This window comes from Schistocerca piceifrons, chromosome 6, assembly GCF_021461385.2.
Source record: "Schistocerca piceifrons isolate TAMUIC-IGC-003096 chromosome 6, iqSchPice1.1, whole genome shotgun sequence".
Taxonomy (NCBI): domain Eukaryota; kingdom Metazoa; phylum Arthropoda; class Insecta; order Orthoptera; family Acrididae; genus Schistocerca; species Schistocerca piceifrons.
In genome coordinates, this window is record NC_060143.1 from 11,166,191 (window position 1) to 11,186,016 (window position 19,826).

General features: G+C 39.3%; 1 protein-coding gene across 1 annotated transcript in view; it reads right to left on the reverse strand.

Annotated features, from left to right (window-relative positions):
• LOC124802800 (cilia- and flagella-associated protein 70-like) overlaps positions 1-19,826 on the reverse strand; it is a 66,460-nt gene that overhangs the window by 11,732 nt on the left and 34,902 nt on the right. Inside the window, exon 3 of the mRNA XM_047263802.1 lies at positions 11,207-11,327. Coding sequence (XP_047119758.1) covers positions 11,207-11,327 — 121 coding nt within the window. The remainder of the gene's footprint in view (positions 1-11,206; positions 11,328-19,826) is intronic.

Here is a 19,826-nt window from a genome sequence, read left to right on the forward strand (position 1 = left end):
CTGAATAACCTGATTCACAAAAGCTATGGTCATTATTCTGGTCAAAAGTGTATAGCTTAATTACAAGAGACACTGATTTTTAAGATCATGTGAACGTGGGTGCAGAAGTGGATCAATGCATGTGACCAGGTCAAAAAGTATAAGCTGCTTCTATACCAATTCAGCGCTTTTGTCAAAGCATTCAAGTGGAAGAACCAGGCAATTAATCACTGTGAATCTGTTTGGTCCATTGGCTGTGCCAAGAGGGAGCTGCTCAAGCCCAAGCCAACTGCTAATAATCCAGGGGACTTGGTGTTGGCAAAGACGAAAGAGAGGTCAAAGAAAGTGCCACAAGAAATCAAAGAGTTCTACTAGTGTATCATGGACCATTTCTTGTGCAGTGTTCACCACATACCAATCTTTATCACCTGGTCTACCCAAAATCTAGAAGAGTTTTTCGGCTAAGGAATGTTCTTCTTTTTCTTTTGCCTTTGTCCTGCTTTGACACAGTGTCGGCATTGTTGTTAATGAATTTAGCATGGTCAGTTTAAGGGGTGACTGGATGTCCTTCCTGTTGTCATCACATAACCCTCCATGGATGGAATATGTGTACCTAGCTGTCTGAATGTAGTGTTATTCATGTTAAAGTGAAAGAAATTTTTCAAAATACAAATCATGTGACTGAGGTGGGACCTGGGTACCAGCCCAATATTCACCTAGTGGGTTGTTGGAAGTAATTTAAGAACTACATCCATGCTGGGCAGCACACTGACCATTGTTGTTAATCTGATAGGTTGATTCGATCCAGGGCCAGCTCACCTCCTGGTCCTGGCAGCTGCACTGTAACGTGTACAATTACCTGGGTGGGTGGTGTAAGGAATTTTCTGGACCTAAAAAGGTACATTCAGTAAGTATCGTATTGTTATAAGTGTAGGGGATTTCCTGTGCTTTTGAAATGAACAGAGTTAAGATAAAATAGAAACTAGTCATTATTCTGGCTAAAGCAGGATCTGGGAGTTATGGTCAAAGATAGTGGCACCTGAATAATGTTTGAATGGTTTAAGCTAAAAAGATTTAATGAGGTCTAAGTATGTAGGAAATATGAATGGAAATGAAGTATCAGTTTGAAATGTACAGTACGTATAAGGGAAAGGTTTAGTTTTAAGGAGACAAATGCCTTGTGACAATGACAGTTGAATAATCTGTAAATGTTGTGCAGTAAGCTAAGAAAACAGACTGAGTAGCATATAGCTCTAGAGTAATATTAAGGTGAGAAATCATAATATTTCATGCTGTTGGTAAATTCTGGACTGAGATGCATCAAACACCAGAGTAGGGTTAGATTTTTGAAAGTGCATAAGACTAGGATTATTGCTGTGAAATAAAAACTGGGGTGCTGTATGTGCCAGAAAATGTGGAGAATAAGTTGTGTACGTACTCAGATATCTAATGGTCTAACCAAGAAAGTGTGATAGTCAAATAAAACTTTGTGCATCTGATGTAATGAATGTACACAAACCAAACTGGGGGAACACTGGACCTCAACAATGTATTGAGATTTTATCAGATTTGTTTGCTGTTCAGATATCGATGTGCTAACGTCTCCCATAGTGTTGTTTTAGAGTAATGCATAATCAGATTTCATACGTCGGGGCACTGTTTACTGACAACTGCACTGCAGCTAAGGGCCAGTATGTTTAAGAGGATGAGGGTGTGCAGTTGGAATTCAAAAGTGCAGGCACCAACAGGTAGGTTTACATTGCAACTGAGTCACACAACCCTGTTAGGCCTCCCCTCCCTGGTACAGTCAGTTTGTTCAATAGTGCCTTGTTGGTTAGGATTTGGGCAGTTATTTTCTTTTGATGTAAGCCAATGTGTTTTGTTGTAATTATCACCAAAAAGACTAGATTCAATTAACTTCAAACATGCGAGGAAGTAATGGAGATACTCCAGGTTGAAGCACCTGGACAGATTGGCCATAAATGACGAAGATGTCGATGAGATTTCCTGGCATCTTAGCAATACTGTCATACATAGAGAATTTCCATTTGTGGCAGCCTCACCTTCCTAGATGGTTGTCTTGCTTAGTATTCCTGACTTTGCCTGTGAGATGAGTGGCCGGGACCTGTTTACAGTGACAGAGAATGGCTACGGCATTTGGGGAGTAATCTCATCCAGGGTAAGGTGACAGGCTTTGTTCAATTTGTTGATTATAACTCTCTGCAATTGACACATGAATAGGACTGCTGTAATGGCTGGTATCTTGAGGCATAATAATCACTCAACACTCATATTTTTTCTCAACAGTAGCATACAGTATGTCCACAGTTGAAACATACAGGTATGTTGTCATTCACCCTCCAAATGTCTGCTCTTTAATGGGGGAGGAGATGGTTGTACTTCAATTGGTCAGGTGCTGGACTGTTTTTTGATGGCTGTGGCATGAATCCAAGTTGCCCAACTCCATATTTCATGGTGTATTTCAGTGGTCGCAGGTACTGAAGACCACTAAAGCTCTTTTTCAACATTCTCATGATGCACTGATCAAAAGTTGTGGCTGCTCTTTCTTGTGCACTCAGTCCAACATTTATGACTACCATAAAATTGCTTGAGGTGCTGGCACCACTTGATAAAGTGAAGGGGGTCAACAGAAGTGAGTGCTCACCTACAAGATCTATATGTTCAGTTAAATTCAAAGGCAAAAGCAGTAAGATAAATAATTTATGTAGTAGACAGTCCTTTCTAGCTATATGTATGGAATTATGAGTTACTATCATTTGATGTATTCAAAAAAACAACAGGTAAAGTGATCATTCCAATTGTAACTGAAGTGAGAGTTAGCACTTTTTCTGCCGACCCCTTAAGTTGCCATGTTGATGTTACATCCTGTTCCAGAACAGCTTGGTATATGTCTTCTGTGACCCCTTTCATCAAGTGTGACATTTTGTCAGTTTCTGTTATAGTGCCTTCTGTCCACAAACCAACACAGTTTTAGGAAGCATTGGTCATGTGAAATTCAGTTTTCCCTTTTCTCACATGATATCTTGTGAACCATGGATGAAGCACAGCAGTCAGATCCATATTCCTAGACTTCTGGAAAGTGTTCAACATGGTGGCCCACTGCAGACTGTTATCAAAGGTACTGCTTCCCAGGTACATGAGTGGCTCAAAGACTTGTTTAGTACTAGAACCCAGTGGGTTGTCCTGGACAGCAAGCATTCACCAGAGACAGATGTATCATCAGGAATGCACCAGGGAAGTGTGACATGACCACTCTTGTTCTCTACATGCATAAATGATCTGACGGACAGGGTGAGCAGCAATCAGCAGCTGTTTGTTGATGACACTGTATTGTACACAAAGGTGTCATCATTGAATGACTGAAGGAGGATGTAAGATGACTTAGACAAAATATCTAGTTAGTATGAAAACAATCCTATAATATTAGAATACAACATGAGCAGTGTGCTGCTTGACACAGTCATGTCAATTAAAAATCTAGTCATAACACTGCAAAGGGATATGAAATAGAATGAGCATGTGAGGTTGGTAGTTGGGAAGGTGAACGGTCAACTTAAGTTTATTTGGGAAGTGTGATTCATCTGTAAAGGAGATTGTGTGTGGAACACTAGTGGGACTGATTCTTGAGTGCAGCTTAATATGTGAGATCCCAACCAGGTCAGATTAAAGGAAGATATTGAAGCCATTGAAGCCATTCAGAGGTAGGCTGCCAGATGTCTTTTCATGACATTATCAATTTCATTCAACTGATTCTGTGTGTCCATTTCCATCTCTTACATAACTGTAATATTAACAGTAGACCTTAATTTTTTTGTCTCCAGGAATTTTATTACCTTTACAAATATCCCCATAGTTCTAGAATCATCCCCATAGTTATCATTAATGTTTGATATGTTTGCAAATTGAATAACATGGATGATAGGGTACAGCTCTGCTTCACTCTCTTCTCAACTACTGTCTTCCTTTTATGTTTTATGGCAGCAGCCTTGTTTCTGTACAAAATGTAGATAATACGTGAGACCTAAGTTTCTCCCAACATATACAATGTTCAAATAATTTATGGGAATGCATATAGGTGACATCATCAGCAACTGTTGATATTTTGACAGTAGCAGGCCCTGTCATTCTCAAGGCAGAACTGCAGCAAGTAAGTGATGTGAAGGGAATTTAAAACCTTGTTTTAAACACACCCTCACTTGGCAAAGGGTGAATATTTTCCACCCAAGGGTAATATAACAACAGCTGAAAGGGCTGCTTTACATTCACTTGGAGTTGATCCAGATATTGTTATTTCACCCACAGATGGGGGCAACTCTACAGTTGCTTCGGACAAGCAAGATTATGCTCAAAAGATGCAGTGTTTTCAGCATATTGCAGTATCAGTGCTGATCCCACAAATAGTGTTGGGAGAAAGATTTAACAACCTTGTGAAGAAAAGTTGCTTGTCACAGGAGACTATCAAGAGTTTTCATTCTTATTGTTCAGTTTCCTGTAGGTTGTATGGTCTCCTAAAGGTCCACAAGGAAGGGGTTCATCTCATGTTGATTGTGAGTAACACTGGTACTCCGACATATTATGCAGCAAAACAACTTGCTATTCTGCTAGTAGGTCCATGTGAGCATCACATTAAGAACCTGGTAGAGTTCTTATATCACTTAGAGGGAATCCATTTGAATGAGTCTGATGTTCTAGCAATTTTAATGTGGTCTCTCTCTTCACTCATGTTCCTCTGTCTGATTCATTGCAGTTGACTGAGGTTAGGCTTGGTGTTGAATTAATAAACCATTTTTGACATGTGTTGACTTTCACTTACTTTTTATTCAATGACCAGAAGCATAAGTAGACAGGTGGAGTTGTGATGGGAAGCCCATTGTCACGTATTATTGTCAATTTGTTTATGGAAGACTTTGAGGAACATGCCTTGGAGTCATCAGCTTAGAAACCTGCATGTTATTTTCTTTTTTTTTCAGATATGTAGACAATACTTTTGTTGTTTGGCCCCATGGCAGTGAGAATTTGAACATCTTTTTAGAACATGTGAATTCAATCCACCCAAATACTTGTTTTACAGACCGATGACCTCACTGTTTGGTCTCTTCCCCCAAAACAACCACAACCCAACTTGTTTCACAATGGGTGTGGAAAAGGATGATGTATAAAATGTGTGGCAGGAACTACAAATTGGCTAATGCAAGGCTGTTGAAGCATGTATAACTAGGAGTAATATAGATACCACGTATAATAAGATTAAAGAGACCTTCCGAGAAAAGCAAAGTGACTGAATGAATATCAAGAGCTTAGACGACAAGCCAGCACTAAGCAATGAAGGGAAAGTTGTAAAGTGGAAGGAATATGTAGAGGGACTCTGCAAGGGAAACGAACTTGAAGACAATGTTATAGAAATGGAAGAGGAAATAGATAAAGATGAGATCTGGAATATGTTACAGCAAGAAGAATTTTATGGAGCACTGAAAGTCAAAAGAAGACCTCTGGAACAGATGACATTCTGTCTGAATCATTATAATCCCCAGAGAGTCAGTCATGACAAAATTATTCACCTGATGTGCAAGATATATGAGAAAGCATATACCCTCAGTCTTCAAGAAGAATGTAATCATCCCAACTCCAAAGAAAGCAAGTGCTGACAAGTGTGAATTTTACCAAATTGTCAGTTTCATTTGTAATACATGCAAAATACTGACAGGAATTATTTACAGAAGAATGGAAAAACTGGTAGAAGGTGGCCTCAGGGAAGATCAGTTTGGGTTCCAGAGAAATGGAGAAACATGTGAGGCAATACTGACAGGTGAACAGAATGTATTGTGTCTTGAAAACAGATTATAAGATGAGCATCAACAAAAAAGTAAAACAAAGGCAATGGAATATGGAAATTAGTTGAATTAATTCAGGTAATGCTAAGTGAATTAGATTAGGAAATGGGACACTAAAAGTAACAGATGAGTGTTCTTATTTGCATGGCAAAATAACTGTTGGTGGCCAAAGTAAAGAGAATATAAAATGCAGACTGGCTATAACAAGAAAAGAATTTCTTAAAAAGGAACATTTGTTAACATTAAATAGCAATTTAAGTATTAGGAAGTCTTTTGTGAAGGTATTTGCCTGCAGTACAGCCTTGTATGGAAGGTAAAAGTGTAAAATGAGCTGTTCAATCAAGAACAGAATAGAAGCTTTTAAAACGTTGTGCTACAGAAGAATGCTGAAGATTAGATGGGTAGATAGCATAACTAATGAGGGGGTACTGAATAGAATTGAAGAGAAAAGAAATTTATAACACAACTTGCCTAAAAAAAAAAAAAATAAATAAATAATGTAGACGGCCATGGGTTGAGCGCAGTCAACAGGTTCACAGGTTCTAGTGGATGTAGGTTGCAATAGTTGTTTGGAGATGGAGAATCTGGTACAGAACAAACTAGTGTGGAGAGCTGCATCAAGCAGGATTTCAGACTGAAGACCACAACGACAACAACAACTATAATCACCTCTGTTCTCCTCTATTATTTCCTGCTTTTATTTGTTTTTCACTTCAGTATTATCTCTTGAGCTAAACTCTACAAATTGTACTTCTGGAATTTCATGATAATTAGTCTGTGTATTAATACTACTGTATTTTTTCCTGCACCTCCTACCTCTTATGAGTCAGGATTGGAATAATTTTCTTTCATCTAATGCCTACACATCTTATTCTGCTATTTGTATGCTTGCACTCTTAGTTTATCTCCTAAAAAGCTGCTTAAAGAAACCTAGATACTAAATAATTATATTTTTAATTTTTCGCTGTCAACAAAACTTCAGTTGCTCCTTTTCACAAGCTCCTGAGCACATTACGGTATATTGATAACAGGTGCATGCATGAAACTGAGGAAGACAGGACTACAAAAAGTTGAAGATGTCCTGAGCACGTGATCATTTTTTGTCTCAATTTCAATTCTGTGTATTCTTAGAGATTTTATTTGCATCTAATTAAAAAGTTCTGAATGAAATTATATACCAGTAGCCTATAAAACAAATGAAATGGAAATATTTCTGACAATGCTGCTGGGCATCAGAAATAACATTAAAATCAAGGCAAGGTGTCGTAAGAGAAATAAAGTAAAATGCAATAGTGCCATGCAAGTGTCAATTTCCCTATTATACAGCATGAAGAAAAATTGGCACACTTGGATTTTGCAGTGTGATTCCTCACATACTAGCAATACAAAAAAGTATCTCACAAAGTTTCGTCCTGCACGTATTTCCAGCAATAAAGTGACATTGAAGATTGGCTGTCTGGCAACACAGTAATCACATATATGGTAACTACCTCTGTCAGGATACAGTAGTAGTGCTGTGCAGCTGGTGCAATGGATAGCGTGTTTTGCAAAGGTGCATAACAAAAACGTGGTCAGACAAGTTAGAAATACAGCTGAAACAAATGAACTGTCATAGGACAGAATAACTACAAAAACAATATCAATTTCGAGATGCTAAAGGTGGCTGCACAGTTAAATAACTCAACACCTACTGTTCATTTATACTACATGCAGTTTGTCCACTCAAACACCAGATGTAACACAATAGCAACCACTGACATTAATAATTTCCATATTAATGACTGCATGACATTTGCAAAAGAATACATTGTCCTTAGATGCTCAACGTGAGCCCCTTGCATGTCCAAACATTGTGCAATGTGCTGGTTTATACAGCTCTAGACTCTGCAACATGACTGCATACACAGATACAAGAGCAGCATGAAAATGCACTATCAGTTCTTCCACATGTGTTGACAGAGTAGAATACACATGCGCCTAAAGCATCCCCACAGGAAGGAATCCAGGGTATTTCAGTCAGGTGATTGCGGAGGCCATACTGCTGGACCTCAACCTCCAAGCCATTTTTTCTGGAAATGATCTGTCTAAATACCGTCTCACATTTATTTCAAAGACTGGGGGTGCACCATATGTTGGAACCATAACCTCTGTGAACATAAAGTGGAACATCTTCCAGTGTGTCAGGCAGATAGTTTGAGAGGAATGCATGGTATTCTTCTGCAGTAGTCAACTGGTCAGGCAACAAGCAGGGATCTACACTCCTGTCTTGTAATATTCTGGACCAGATGTTGATGCCAAAGTAAACTTGATATCCACAGTCGCAGGTGAAGTGCAGGTTAATGCCACAACCAATGGTTGGCACTGCACATATTGAAGACAGCCTCACAAGTGAACACTGCTTCACCTGTCCATATTACTGTGTTTATTAAGTTGTCATAGGCTTCCTGTTGTTGTAACTATTCACAGAATTGCATCCGCAGATGGCAGTTTCCAGGATGCAGGAGTTGCGTTAAAGAATAATGATAGGGGTGCAGCCCATACTTCAGCATGTCAATGACTGTGCATTGTGAGACATGCAGCTACCTTGCTATGCTATGTGTACTTTACTGGGGTTCTTGGTGTATGACCTCCAGAATAGCTTCCTCAGTAGCTGGAGTATGGTGCGTCTGTGGATGACCTCTGTCATGCGATGGTGGAGGGAGAGGACTTGTGCCCCGAAAATGAAGCTCCAGATGACAAAACATATTTTTATCTGACTCACATCAACCAGAATATCTAGCAGCATATTCATGAGCACTGACACCAGCCTGGTTATCAGATGTACTAAGGACCAGAAGCATATCCACATATTCATTGTTTGTATATGTCATATGTCTGCCACACTGCATTGGATTAACAGAAGAAGAAAATATGTGTACAAATATACATGGAGTCTGTCAGGAGCACCTTACCCCACCACTATCAAGTGGTCCTTGTTTGGTGAACAGCACATACAGTATAAACACATCATTAATCACAGCTGGCTGTTCCACCTAACATGTGTCACCTCTCTTATAGCTTTTCTTCTGCATGATTCATCATGACACTGCTACTTGTGAAATGTTTGTTTTCGAATTACACTGTTTCCTTAATGGTAATGAACGTCATGTTTCCACATTTCTCTCAATTATAATAATAACAATGATAGTAATGCATGGAGTTACTTACTAAACAGCATGTGCTTATACACTCAATGTTGAAGGGCATAATTAGTGGTTTCATGGTGATAATACATACAAATGATAACTGAGCTTTGAAATGTAATGGACCTGAATGTGAGAAGAATAATAGTAGGTATTAATCAGTGGGATCTTGGGGAGGCTACACAGAAAATAGGGTTGGAATCTAGTAGATGCAATAGTGCAAAGCAATTCATTTTGTAGAAGACCCACGTTAATCACTGTATGGTGATTAAGATGCCAGATACTGTACCATACAGACCACATTTAGCAAATAAAAGCAAATATTCCCAGACCCAGAACTAAACCCTCAACCTCCTGCATGCTAACATAAAAATGCTATCCACTGCTCCAACTGCACAGCACTACTCCTACATGCTGACTGAAGAAGTTACGCCGGCCGAAGTGGCCGTGCGGTTAAAGGCGCTGCAGTCTGGAACCGCAAGACCGCTACGGTCGCAGGTTCGAATCCTGCCTCGGGCATGGATGTTTGTGATGTCCTTAGGTTAGTTAGGTTTAACTAGTTCTAAGTTCTAGGGGACTAATGACCTCAGCAGTTGAGTCCCATAGTGCTCAGAGCCATTTTTTTTGAAGAAGTTACCATACATGTGATTACAGTGTTACCAGATTGCCAGTCTTTAACATCCATTTACTGCCAGAAATATGCACAGAATGGAATTCTAAGAGACATTTTACGTTATTAGTATGTGAGGAATCATGCTGCAAAGCCCGAGTGCACAAATTTTACTTCATTCTGTTTATCAGCAAAAATTTTGCATAGAATATGAGGGTCACTCCAAAAGAAATGCACACTATATATTTTTTAAATCCATCTTTTATTCTACATGTTTGAAAGTTTTGCAGTGTGTAGATACATCCTTTAGGAACAATGTTTTCATTTCTTCACATAATTTTCATTTCTCTCAACTGCCTTATGCCATCTTCGGACCAGTGCCTGTATACCCGCACGGTAAAATTCTGGATCAAGCTGTTGGAGCCACTGTTTAGCACCATACACAAGGGAGTTATCATCTTCAAACCTTGTTCCGCAAAGAGAGTCTTTCAGTTTCCCAAAGAGATGATAGTCACATGGAGCCAGGTCAGGACTGTAAGGCAGATGTTTCAGTGTTGTCCATCCGAGTTTTGTGATCACTTCCAAAGTTTTTTGACTGACATGCAGCCGTGCATTGTCATGCAACAGCAAAACACCCTGCTTTTGCCAATGTGGTCGAACACGACTCAGTCGAGCTTGAAGTTTCTTCAGTGTTGTCACATATGCATCAGAATTTATGGTGGTTCCACTTGGCATGATGTCCACAAGCAAGAGTCCTTAAGAACTGAAAAACACCATAGCCATAACTTTTCCAGCAGAAGGTGTGGATTTGAATTTTTTTTCTTGGCTGAATTTGCATGATGCCACTCCATTGATTGCCTCTTCATCTCTGGTGAAAAATGATGGAGCCATGTTTCATAACCTGTCACAATTCTTCCAAGAAATTCATCTCCACCATTCTCGTACTGTTCCAAAAGTTCACTGCATACTGTTTTTCTTGTTTCTTTGTGAGCCACTGTCAACATCCTGGAAACCCACCTGACACAAACCTTTTGTAGCGCCAACACTTTCAGTATTCTGCAAACACTTTCTTCCCCTATTCCAATGAAGCGCGACCATTCGTTCACTGTGATGCATCTGTCAGCAGTCACCACTTCATTAACTCTCTGCACATTGTTTGGAGTGTGTGCAGTACAAGGCCTGCCACTGTGAGGACAATCCTCAAAATTGCCGTGCCCGCTTTCATCACATAACCTGCTTGCCACCGACTAACTGTACTGCGATCGACAGCAGCATCTCCATACACCTTTTTCAACCTCTTGTTGATGTTTTCCACTGTCTCATTTTCACAGCACAGGAATTCTATGACAGCGCATTGCTTCTGACAAACGTCAAGTGTAGCAGCCATCTTGAAGACATGCTGTGACGGCACCACTCACGGGAACAGGTTGAACTAAGTTTGAAAACAAGCAGGAAGGATGTATCTACACAATGTAAAACTTTCACATATGCAGAATGAAAACTATTTTTACAAAAATAGTGTGCATTTATTTTGTAGTGACCCTCGTACAATTAATGTGTCAATATTTGTAACATTCTCTTACCATGAAACAAGCAGAACCATAACCTAACCACGTTCTTGGGGTTGGAGAACTGAGACACGCTTCAAGGAAATTTTCTTTTGCTTTTTGAAAATTGTTTATTTGCACATTATATATTCCAAACCTGAAAGAAAACATTTATCATTACTACTATATTTTCTCAGCTGTAAATAGAGGCATTATGGTAAACAGTTTCATTACATTCTGAAGTAATAGGTTACATTTATAATTTGTTATAGTGCATGGAAACAAAAATAATTGTGCCTGATTGTACTGTGACTCACAAGTTTGTAATCAGTTCTGTTCAGTTCAGAAACTACAACTTGTGTATGTACTATATGCTCTTGCAATACAGATTGTGTTCCAAATTCTCTTTCCTGGTCTGATTCTTTTACATCAAAAGAAGAAATGAGAAGACAGTTTCATAAAAATTACTTAAAACTGTTTTATATAATCCACAGTGCATATTTGTACATTAAAATGAGATAAGAAGTTGCTGTTCTATTATTATATTAATGTAATTTATAAATGTGCCAATGTGCAGTAGAGTAGGTACACATCCTCATCTCTGTATACCGTTTCCAATCGAGAACATAATTATCACAAAAGTATAAGATGAGTCATTAAATCATCCAAATAATAGTATGTGAATGTGTGCTCATACTTCACTGCAATTTAATTGTAAGCATATTAAGCATTGCTGAAATAATAAGGCATGCATGGATGGTACAATGGGCCATGCACCCTCCAAAGGCAGACATATAGATTTAATCTCGGTACAGCACACAATTTTAATATATCACATACCTTCATCGCAACACATGCCCCATTACAACCTAGAAATATGTCATTTCAGAAGGAGGCAATGTTATAGTTCAGTAACTTATACGTAGTTATATCTAAATCATTGCTTCATATTTATTAACTTCTCTATCATTTCAATCTGACAGTTGCACTGTCCATTAATTTTTCTTCTGTTTCAGACAGTAAGTAAAAAAATATAATTTTGTAGCAGAATCAAACAGTAATAATACTGCATAAAGTAGATACCATAACCACATATCTTTCAAATTATCCTTTGGTTATCTGTCTTGTGGCAGGTTTAGATTTTATAACCCTCCATGCTTCTCTGTTCTTTACTTTCCTCTCCATTCTTTGGTACTCTCCTTGTGGTTTACTGGGAATCAATCCAGCGTCTAGTATCTTCTTCTGCCCTTCCCTGGAATAAAACCTTCAATTGCCTCTACTAGAAGGCAATCTTATGTAAAATTATGTCCTATCCAGTTTAACTTCCTGTTCTTCACTGTCAGCAAGATCATCTGATTTCCTCCAAGCCATCTCAGTACTTCCTCGGTCCTGACTTTATCTGTCCAGATGATCATCCTGTGCCATATCCACATTTCACAAGTTCCAGTTCTTTCAGAGGAGGGTATTGTTTCTAACAATATGGTGACTTTCAAGATAAATGTGATTCTTGCAACTATAGAAAAAGATAAAAAACTAATTTCCATTTAAATTGTGCCTTTCTGTGGTTCTTAGGGGATTTTCTGAATTTTGGTACAAATACTTTTGATGATCTCTCACCAAGGATAATGCAAGGATTGGAAATTGTGCAAATGCAAAAGAAAAGCAAATGCCTCCTTACTACTACTACTACTACTACTACTACTACTATGGTAGTAGTAGTGCTAGTAGTAGTACTACCTACCCCTTCTATAAACTTTCTGAGTATCTCAATTCAAGAACTTAAGTTTCCTGTTTACTTACTTACTGATCAGCACTACAGTCCTTGTACAGGGTGAAGCAGAGGAAACTCATGTTTTTTGAACCACTAATATGTCGTGACAAGAGGGGGTATTGACCTTGAATGAATGTTGGCAGACTGCCCATACAATGCAGTTTCAGTTGCTATGGAGCATTGGAGCATAGAGCATCATGTGTTCGTTGTCGAGCAGTACTTTTGAAACAATGATTGCGTAGTCACAGTGCAACGTCTTTTCTGTCAAAATTTTAGAGTTTGACGTCGAGGTGCAGTGCTTGATTAAAATACTGTACACTGATGGGTTGCAGCGTTTAGAAATACTGGATCTGTAATGAAAAAGAAACCACCTGGTCTTCCCCATTTCAAAGATGGGGATTGTTGAACCCTATTTTTTTGAAGAGGAAGGAACTGCAGTTACTGTGACATCAGCGGGCTACGTTAAAATGTGAAACATTTTTCTTCATCTAGAACTTGAAAGGCATCAAGTGAACATGAGAGAAATATGGTTTCAGCAGGATGGTGCCACAGCTCACATGGCAAGAGCATCCATGGAAGTGGTTCAACAAATGTTCCCAGGACATATTATTTCGAGATTGTGATATTTGCTGGCCCATTCGCTCACCCGATTTGTCGATATGCAACTTATTTTTGTGGGGATATTTAAAATCGAAAGTCTACATGAACAAGCATCACACAATCAATGACCTGAAGAATTCCATTCATCAGGAAATTGAAGCGGTGCTGAATGAAATGTTGGAGAGAGCCATCCATAACTTTCGGGAGAGAATCCAAATTTGTATCCAGCAAGAAGGACGTCATCTCCAAGACACTATTATCCGAACCTAATTAAAGTATGTATATTTCAAAACTCCATTAAAGATCTATCACTTAATGCTTGTTTTTATTATTTTTATCAAACCGTGTCCCAATCATTAAATAGTGAAAAAAATGTGTTTCTGCTCCACCCTGTAGAACCTTGGCCTCCTTTGTCACCTGCCTATATCCTTCTCTGTTTGTCACTTTCCTTCTCCAATTCTTGATGCCCATTGCTTTGATATCCTCCTCCATATCTTCAAGCCACATTTTCCCTTCTGCCTTTGAGCTTTACTAGAAACACTTTCTTAACACTTCAAGTTTCTTGCATTCTCTGTATATGTCCTGCCCATCTTATTCTTCATTGCTCAGTTTTCACTATGATGCTCCTCTGTCTAAAAAGCACCAGTAGTTCTGCAAGTTTTCCTGTTCTCCAGCTTTCTTCCTCTCTCACTGCCCCAAATATCTTTCTCAAAATCTTCCTTTCCCATCTTAATAACCAGCCTTCCTCCTTTGTGGTAATCATCCAATAATTTACTGTAGATCTTAATATAGTCAAATATATTTGGATTTCTGTACTCCTGCTAACAATTCTGGACATGAATATATCCTGCAAGGAATAATAACATCAGTTCCCATCTGCTACCCTTTCTTGAATTTTTGCCGCTGTCCTATTATCTTCTGTTATCATCGTGTGGGGTGGCGGGTGGTATAATTGTTAAATGTTCCTTTTATTTATTTAATGCTGTTGTTTGCCGTTCTCAACACTGGCTCTCTAACTACAATATTGGCAACCAGAAAGTGATTAGCAAAATGTGAAGCCTGTAATTAGAATTCTTAGTGCCCACTTCATCTGAGAAATACATTTATAGCTACAGCTTATAGCTCTGAGGAATTAGGAGATTGTCTGGGATTCATAATCAAAAGCCATTCTCTCTAAAATGTTCACTATATTCTGAAAGTCACAGACCAAAAAGAATCCACACAATCCAACTACCAGAGCAGTTCAGAGTCTAATGCACTGATGCAACTATAACTGTTCAAATTAAATGTTTAAGTGAATGGTCGCCATAATTTGATGATAATGTTCATCAAACACCACGCTAATAATGGTAGAATGTCTGTCCTGCGGCGGCACATGAAAATACGACATACACAAACTAAAGATAGATCATTAACGTCATCCCAAAATTAACACTTCACTCAAAAATGATTTCATGGTTACGCGTATCCCAAGTAACTTATTACTGCATCCGAGGCTGTTTATATCAATGATACCGACACGACGCGACTCCCGGCACAGGTGGTGTGCTAATCAGCATCTGGAGAGAACTGGGGCCTTCCTTTTCTCGCACAGCATTCTTACATATAAAGCCGCAGTGCGGACGGCTAAGGGAATGCCTGATCAAATCTCCTCTCCCGACTAGCCGCTGGGCTAGTAATGCACCACTTTAAGTTATCGAATAAATCATTGCTTCCTTTGCTGATGGCTGATGAAGCTCTCAATTTAAATGTGCAATCAGCACACAGGTAAGTAATCATAATAAAAGTCTGATGTGGCAAGTCAAATATTTTGGGCGAGATAATTAATTTAATTACACTACACGCAGTAGACGAGCTCTGAACTTGCCCTTTGGAGATACGCTATCGCTATAGTTTTATAACTATTCAGTTGAAACTTCTCACATCTTTGTGATTATAGCGGATCTCCCTTCTACTTAAATTTAAACATCCTAGCTCTATTTATTCGCCTTCTTAATCTATCTTGCTTCCTTAATTTCTAAGACCAAAACCAGAAAATCATGAATTTCAACTAAAATTTTAATTTGTGAGATCCAGTATACTGTTTCTACTAAATTATTATGCAAAAGGAACCTAAATATAAATTTTTTAGTTTCTAGCTCTTTTCTGTTGTGCCAATGATTTTCACAGAAAAACGTCCAAATTTCGAAAATGGTTAAAGTTATTGAACTGATATCCAACACGTATTGATTTTGTATTACTCCTGACATGCTAGAAACGTTTCAGGTTATTTACTTCATTTTTAAAGTATTGCGCAACATTTATGACGTCAGAGCTAGTTACAGCGGACTGGCTGGCTCACAATGGAAAGACTGATGTGAATTTTATAAGGCGTGAGTAGACTGTTTCCCTACAATCGGAGCAAGGTATTTACCAGTCTTTGGTACTCTTTCCCATTTCTCTATCACAACCAGGCTCTCCCATTTCAATACACTTTGTTTTACTTGTATTAACTTCCAGTCCTAACTCCTGTGCTGCTCCTTCTAATGCGACCTAATTATCCTTCAAAACCACAAACAAATAATTAAGTAAAAAAGGCAATCATTTTCTTGCAGATAAATAACATGTAGCTATGCAACCACATTTCAGAGGGCAGTAAAATCACATTTATTTTTGTTGGTGGGACATCCACAATGTTCATGATTGAAATACGCACTGCAGTTTTACATCAGCAAAAATAATCAATTTTTGAAAATATAATGCAAGTCGATAGATAACAATTGTGAATTGTGATTTGTTAGTCTCATAACATACACTTACAAATCATGTGATTTGGTACAGGAGACACACCAAAAATTACAAACTAGAATCTAATATTAATTTTTAAAACTATATTTAGTCTATGTAGCAGTACCTACATTTTCTTATAAAATAAGCATAGGTAAATATCTTTCTTGCTAATGGACAATTTTTTTTTCCACAATGTGATGCTAATTTATGGTTGGATTCTGCTCAAATTATCAGTTCATCTCCCATGAACTCTTCTAATGAGTAATAACATTTGTGTATAAGAATTTCATGTAACTTCTTTTTTAGTATCCTTAGTTCCATGTTTAGTACGTTTTTGCCTTTAAGTTTGTTATAGTCTTTCATGCCCATATATTGTGGGGTCTGAGCATATAATTTCAATCTATGGGCACGAAGCATAAAATTATCTTTATTCTTTGTACTGTATGGATGATCAAATTAGTTTTTAATGAACAATTCCGGTTTGTTATGTAAAAATATCATTAGCTCGTATATGTATAGGCAGTGGACAGTCAAAATTTTTAGTTTCTGTAATAATGGATGACATGATTCTCTTTGCTGTGCAGTACACATATTTCTGATAATTTTCTTCTGGTGCTTCAGTACACGAAATACACTCCTGGAAATGGAAAAAAGAACACATTGACACCGGTGTGTCAGACCCACCATACTTGCTCCGGACACTGCGAGAGGGCTGTACAAGCAATGATCACACGCACGGCACAGCGGACACACCAGGAACCGCGGTGTTGGCCGTCGAATGGCGCTAGCTGCGCAGCATTTGTGCACCGCCGCCGTCAGTGTCAGCCAGTTTGCCGTGGCATACGGAGCTCCATCGCAGTCTTTAACACTGGTAGCATGCCGCGACAGCGTGGACGTGAACCGTATGTGCAGTTGACGGACTTTGAGCGAGGGCGTATAGTGGGCATGCGGGAGGCCGGGTGGACGTACCGCCGAATTGCTCAACACGTGGGGCGTGAGGTCTCCACAGTACATCGATGTTGTCGCCAGTGGTCGGCGGAAGGTGCACGTGCCCGTCGACCTGGGACCGGACCGCAGCGACGCACGGATGCACGCCAAGACCGTAGGATCCTACGCAGTGCCGTAGGGGACCGCACCGCCACTTCCCAGCAAATTAGGGACACTGTTGCTCCTGGGGTATCGGCGAGGACCATTCGCAACCGTGTCCATGAAGCTGGGCTACGGTCCCGCACACCGTTAGGCCGTCTTCCGCTCACGCCCCAACATCGTGCAGCCCGCCTCCAGTGGTGTCGCGACAGGCGTGAATGGAGGGACGAATGGAGACGTGTCGTCTTCAGCGATGAGAGTCGCTTCTGCCTTGGTGCCTATGATGGTCGTATGCGTGTTTGGCGCCGTGCAGGTGAGCGCCACAATCAGGACTGCATACGACCGAGGCACACAGGGCCAACACCCGGCATCATGGTGTGGGGAGCAGTCTCCTACACTGGCCGTACACCACTGGTGATCGTCGAGGGGTCACTTAATAGTGCACGGTACATCCAAACTGTCATCGAACCCATCGTTCTACCATTCCTAGACCGGCAAGGGAACTTGCTGTTCCAACAGGACAATGCACGTCCGCATGTATCCCGTGCCACCCAACGTGCTCTAGAAGGTGTAATTCAACTACCCTGGCCAGCAAGATCTCCGGATCTGTCCCCTATTGAGCATGTTTGGGACTGGATGAAGTGTCGTCTCACGCGGTCTGCACGTCCAGCACGAACGCTGGTCCAACTGAGGCGCCAGGTGGAAATGGCATGGCAAACCGTTCCACAGGACTACATCCAGCATCTCTACGATCGTCTCCATGGGAGAATAGCAGCCTGCATTGCTGCGAAAGGTGGATATACACTGTACTAGTGCCGACATTGTGCATGCTCTGTTGCCTGTGTCTATGTGCCTGTGGTTCTGTCAGTGTGATCATGTGATGTATCTGACCCCAGGAATGTGTCAATAAAGTTTCCCCTTCCTGGGACAATGAATTCACGGTGTTCTTATTTCAATTTCCAGGAGTGTATGTTATTGGAGCTCCCCCAGAAAATAATGTCACATCTTATCACTGATTCAAAGTAACTTAGATATGCTACTTTGCGAGTGGACATGTTAGTAGCTCTTGATAATATATTCATGGCATATGCAAAGCTACCCAGTTTGCTGCACAGGTACTCAATATGTGTGTTCCAGTTTAAATTCTTATTGAGGTGTAGACCTAGAAACTTGGCAGAATGCACTTCTGTTAATTCTTCACTTTTATAATATATACTAATTTTTTGGTCTTTTGACTGATTCTGAATTGGATCAAGTTTGTTTTTGATATGTTAAGCTTCAGACCATTTAACTGGAACCATGACTCTAGCCTGTCTAATGTACCAGTGACTCTATCAGGAATTTTTTTGGTTTTTTTGCTTTCCATCAAGACAGACGTGTCATCAACAAAGAGAACGGATGGTGAATTTATGTTTAATGGTAAGTCGTTGACATATAATAGAAAGAGGATTGGACTGAGGATCGAACATTGCGGGACACCCTGTGCTATTGTTTTCCAGTCTGAATGGTAGTTTACACCATTTGAAGAGGTGATTGTTCTTTGTTTTCTATCAGATAAGTAAGAAGTAAGCCACTGAAGTACTACACACTTAATCCCATATTTTTCTAGTTTGTGGATTAGCAAGGAATGATTTATGGAATCGAAAGCCTTTGTCAGGTCGCAGAAAATTCCGGCTACTTTACTGTTTTTCTCTAGAGCTGTGCTAATTTTTTCTATGAAATTATTTATGGCATCTGTTGTATTTTTCCCTTGCTGAAAGCAAAACTGATTGCACAAAATAATCCCCTGTGATACAATAAATTTTTGGAATTGGATAGTAGCTACTTTCTCGAAAATTTTTGACAGCACTGGAAGGAGGGAGACAGGACAATAATTCCCTATGTCTTCTCTTGACCCTTTCTTAAAAAGTGGTTTTATTTCTGTGTATTTTAATGATTCTGGAAACAACCTTCTTCAAATGATTTGTTGATTAATTCAGCTAGTGGAGTACTTACTATTTTGTACACTGATTTAATTACTGTCGCAGGTATCCCGTCCCAACCCACCAAATTTTTATTTTTGGTGATAAGATAATGTCTTCTATTTCTTTCATTGTAATATTTCTATATTTCATGGGAGATATATTTTTTCGATCAAGCCCATATGGACATAAATTTTTATTGTAATTTGTAACATTGACGTTTGATTTTGTCACATTGATAAAGAATTTATTGAAGTGTTCTGATGTTGGAGCAGGATTTACAATGGTGGTGTTTTCATGCTTTATTTTACAAATTTCATGGCTGCCGACTTTAACGTCCAATTCTGATTTAACAACAGACCACACTGCTTTTGATTTATTCTTATAGTTTGAGATTAGTTCGCTGTTAAACATTTGCTTTGCTGCCTTTACAACATTTTTGAAAACATTTTTATAATGCTTCACATAT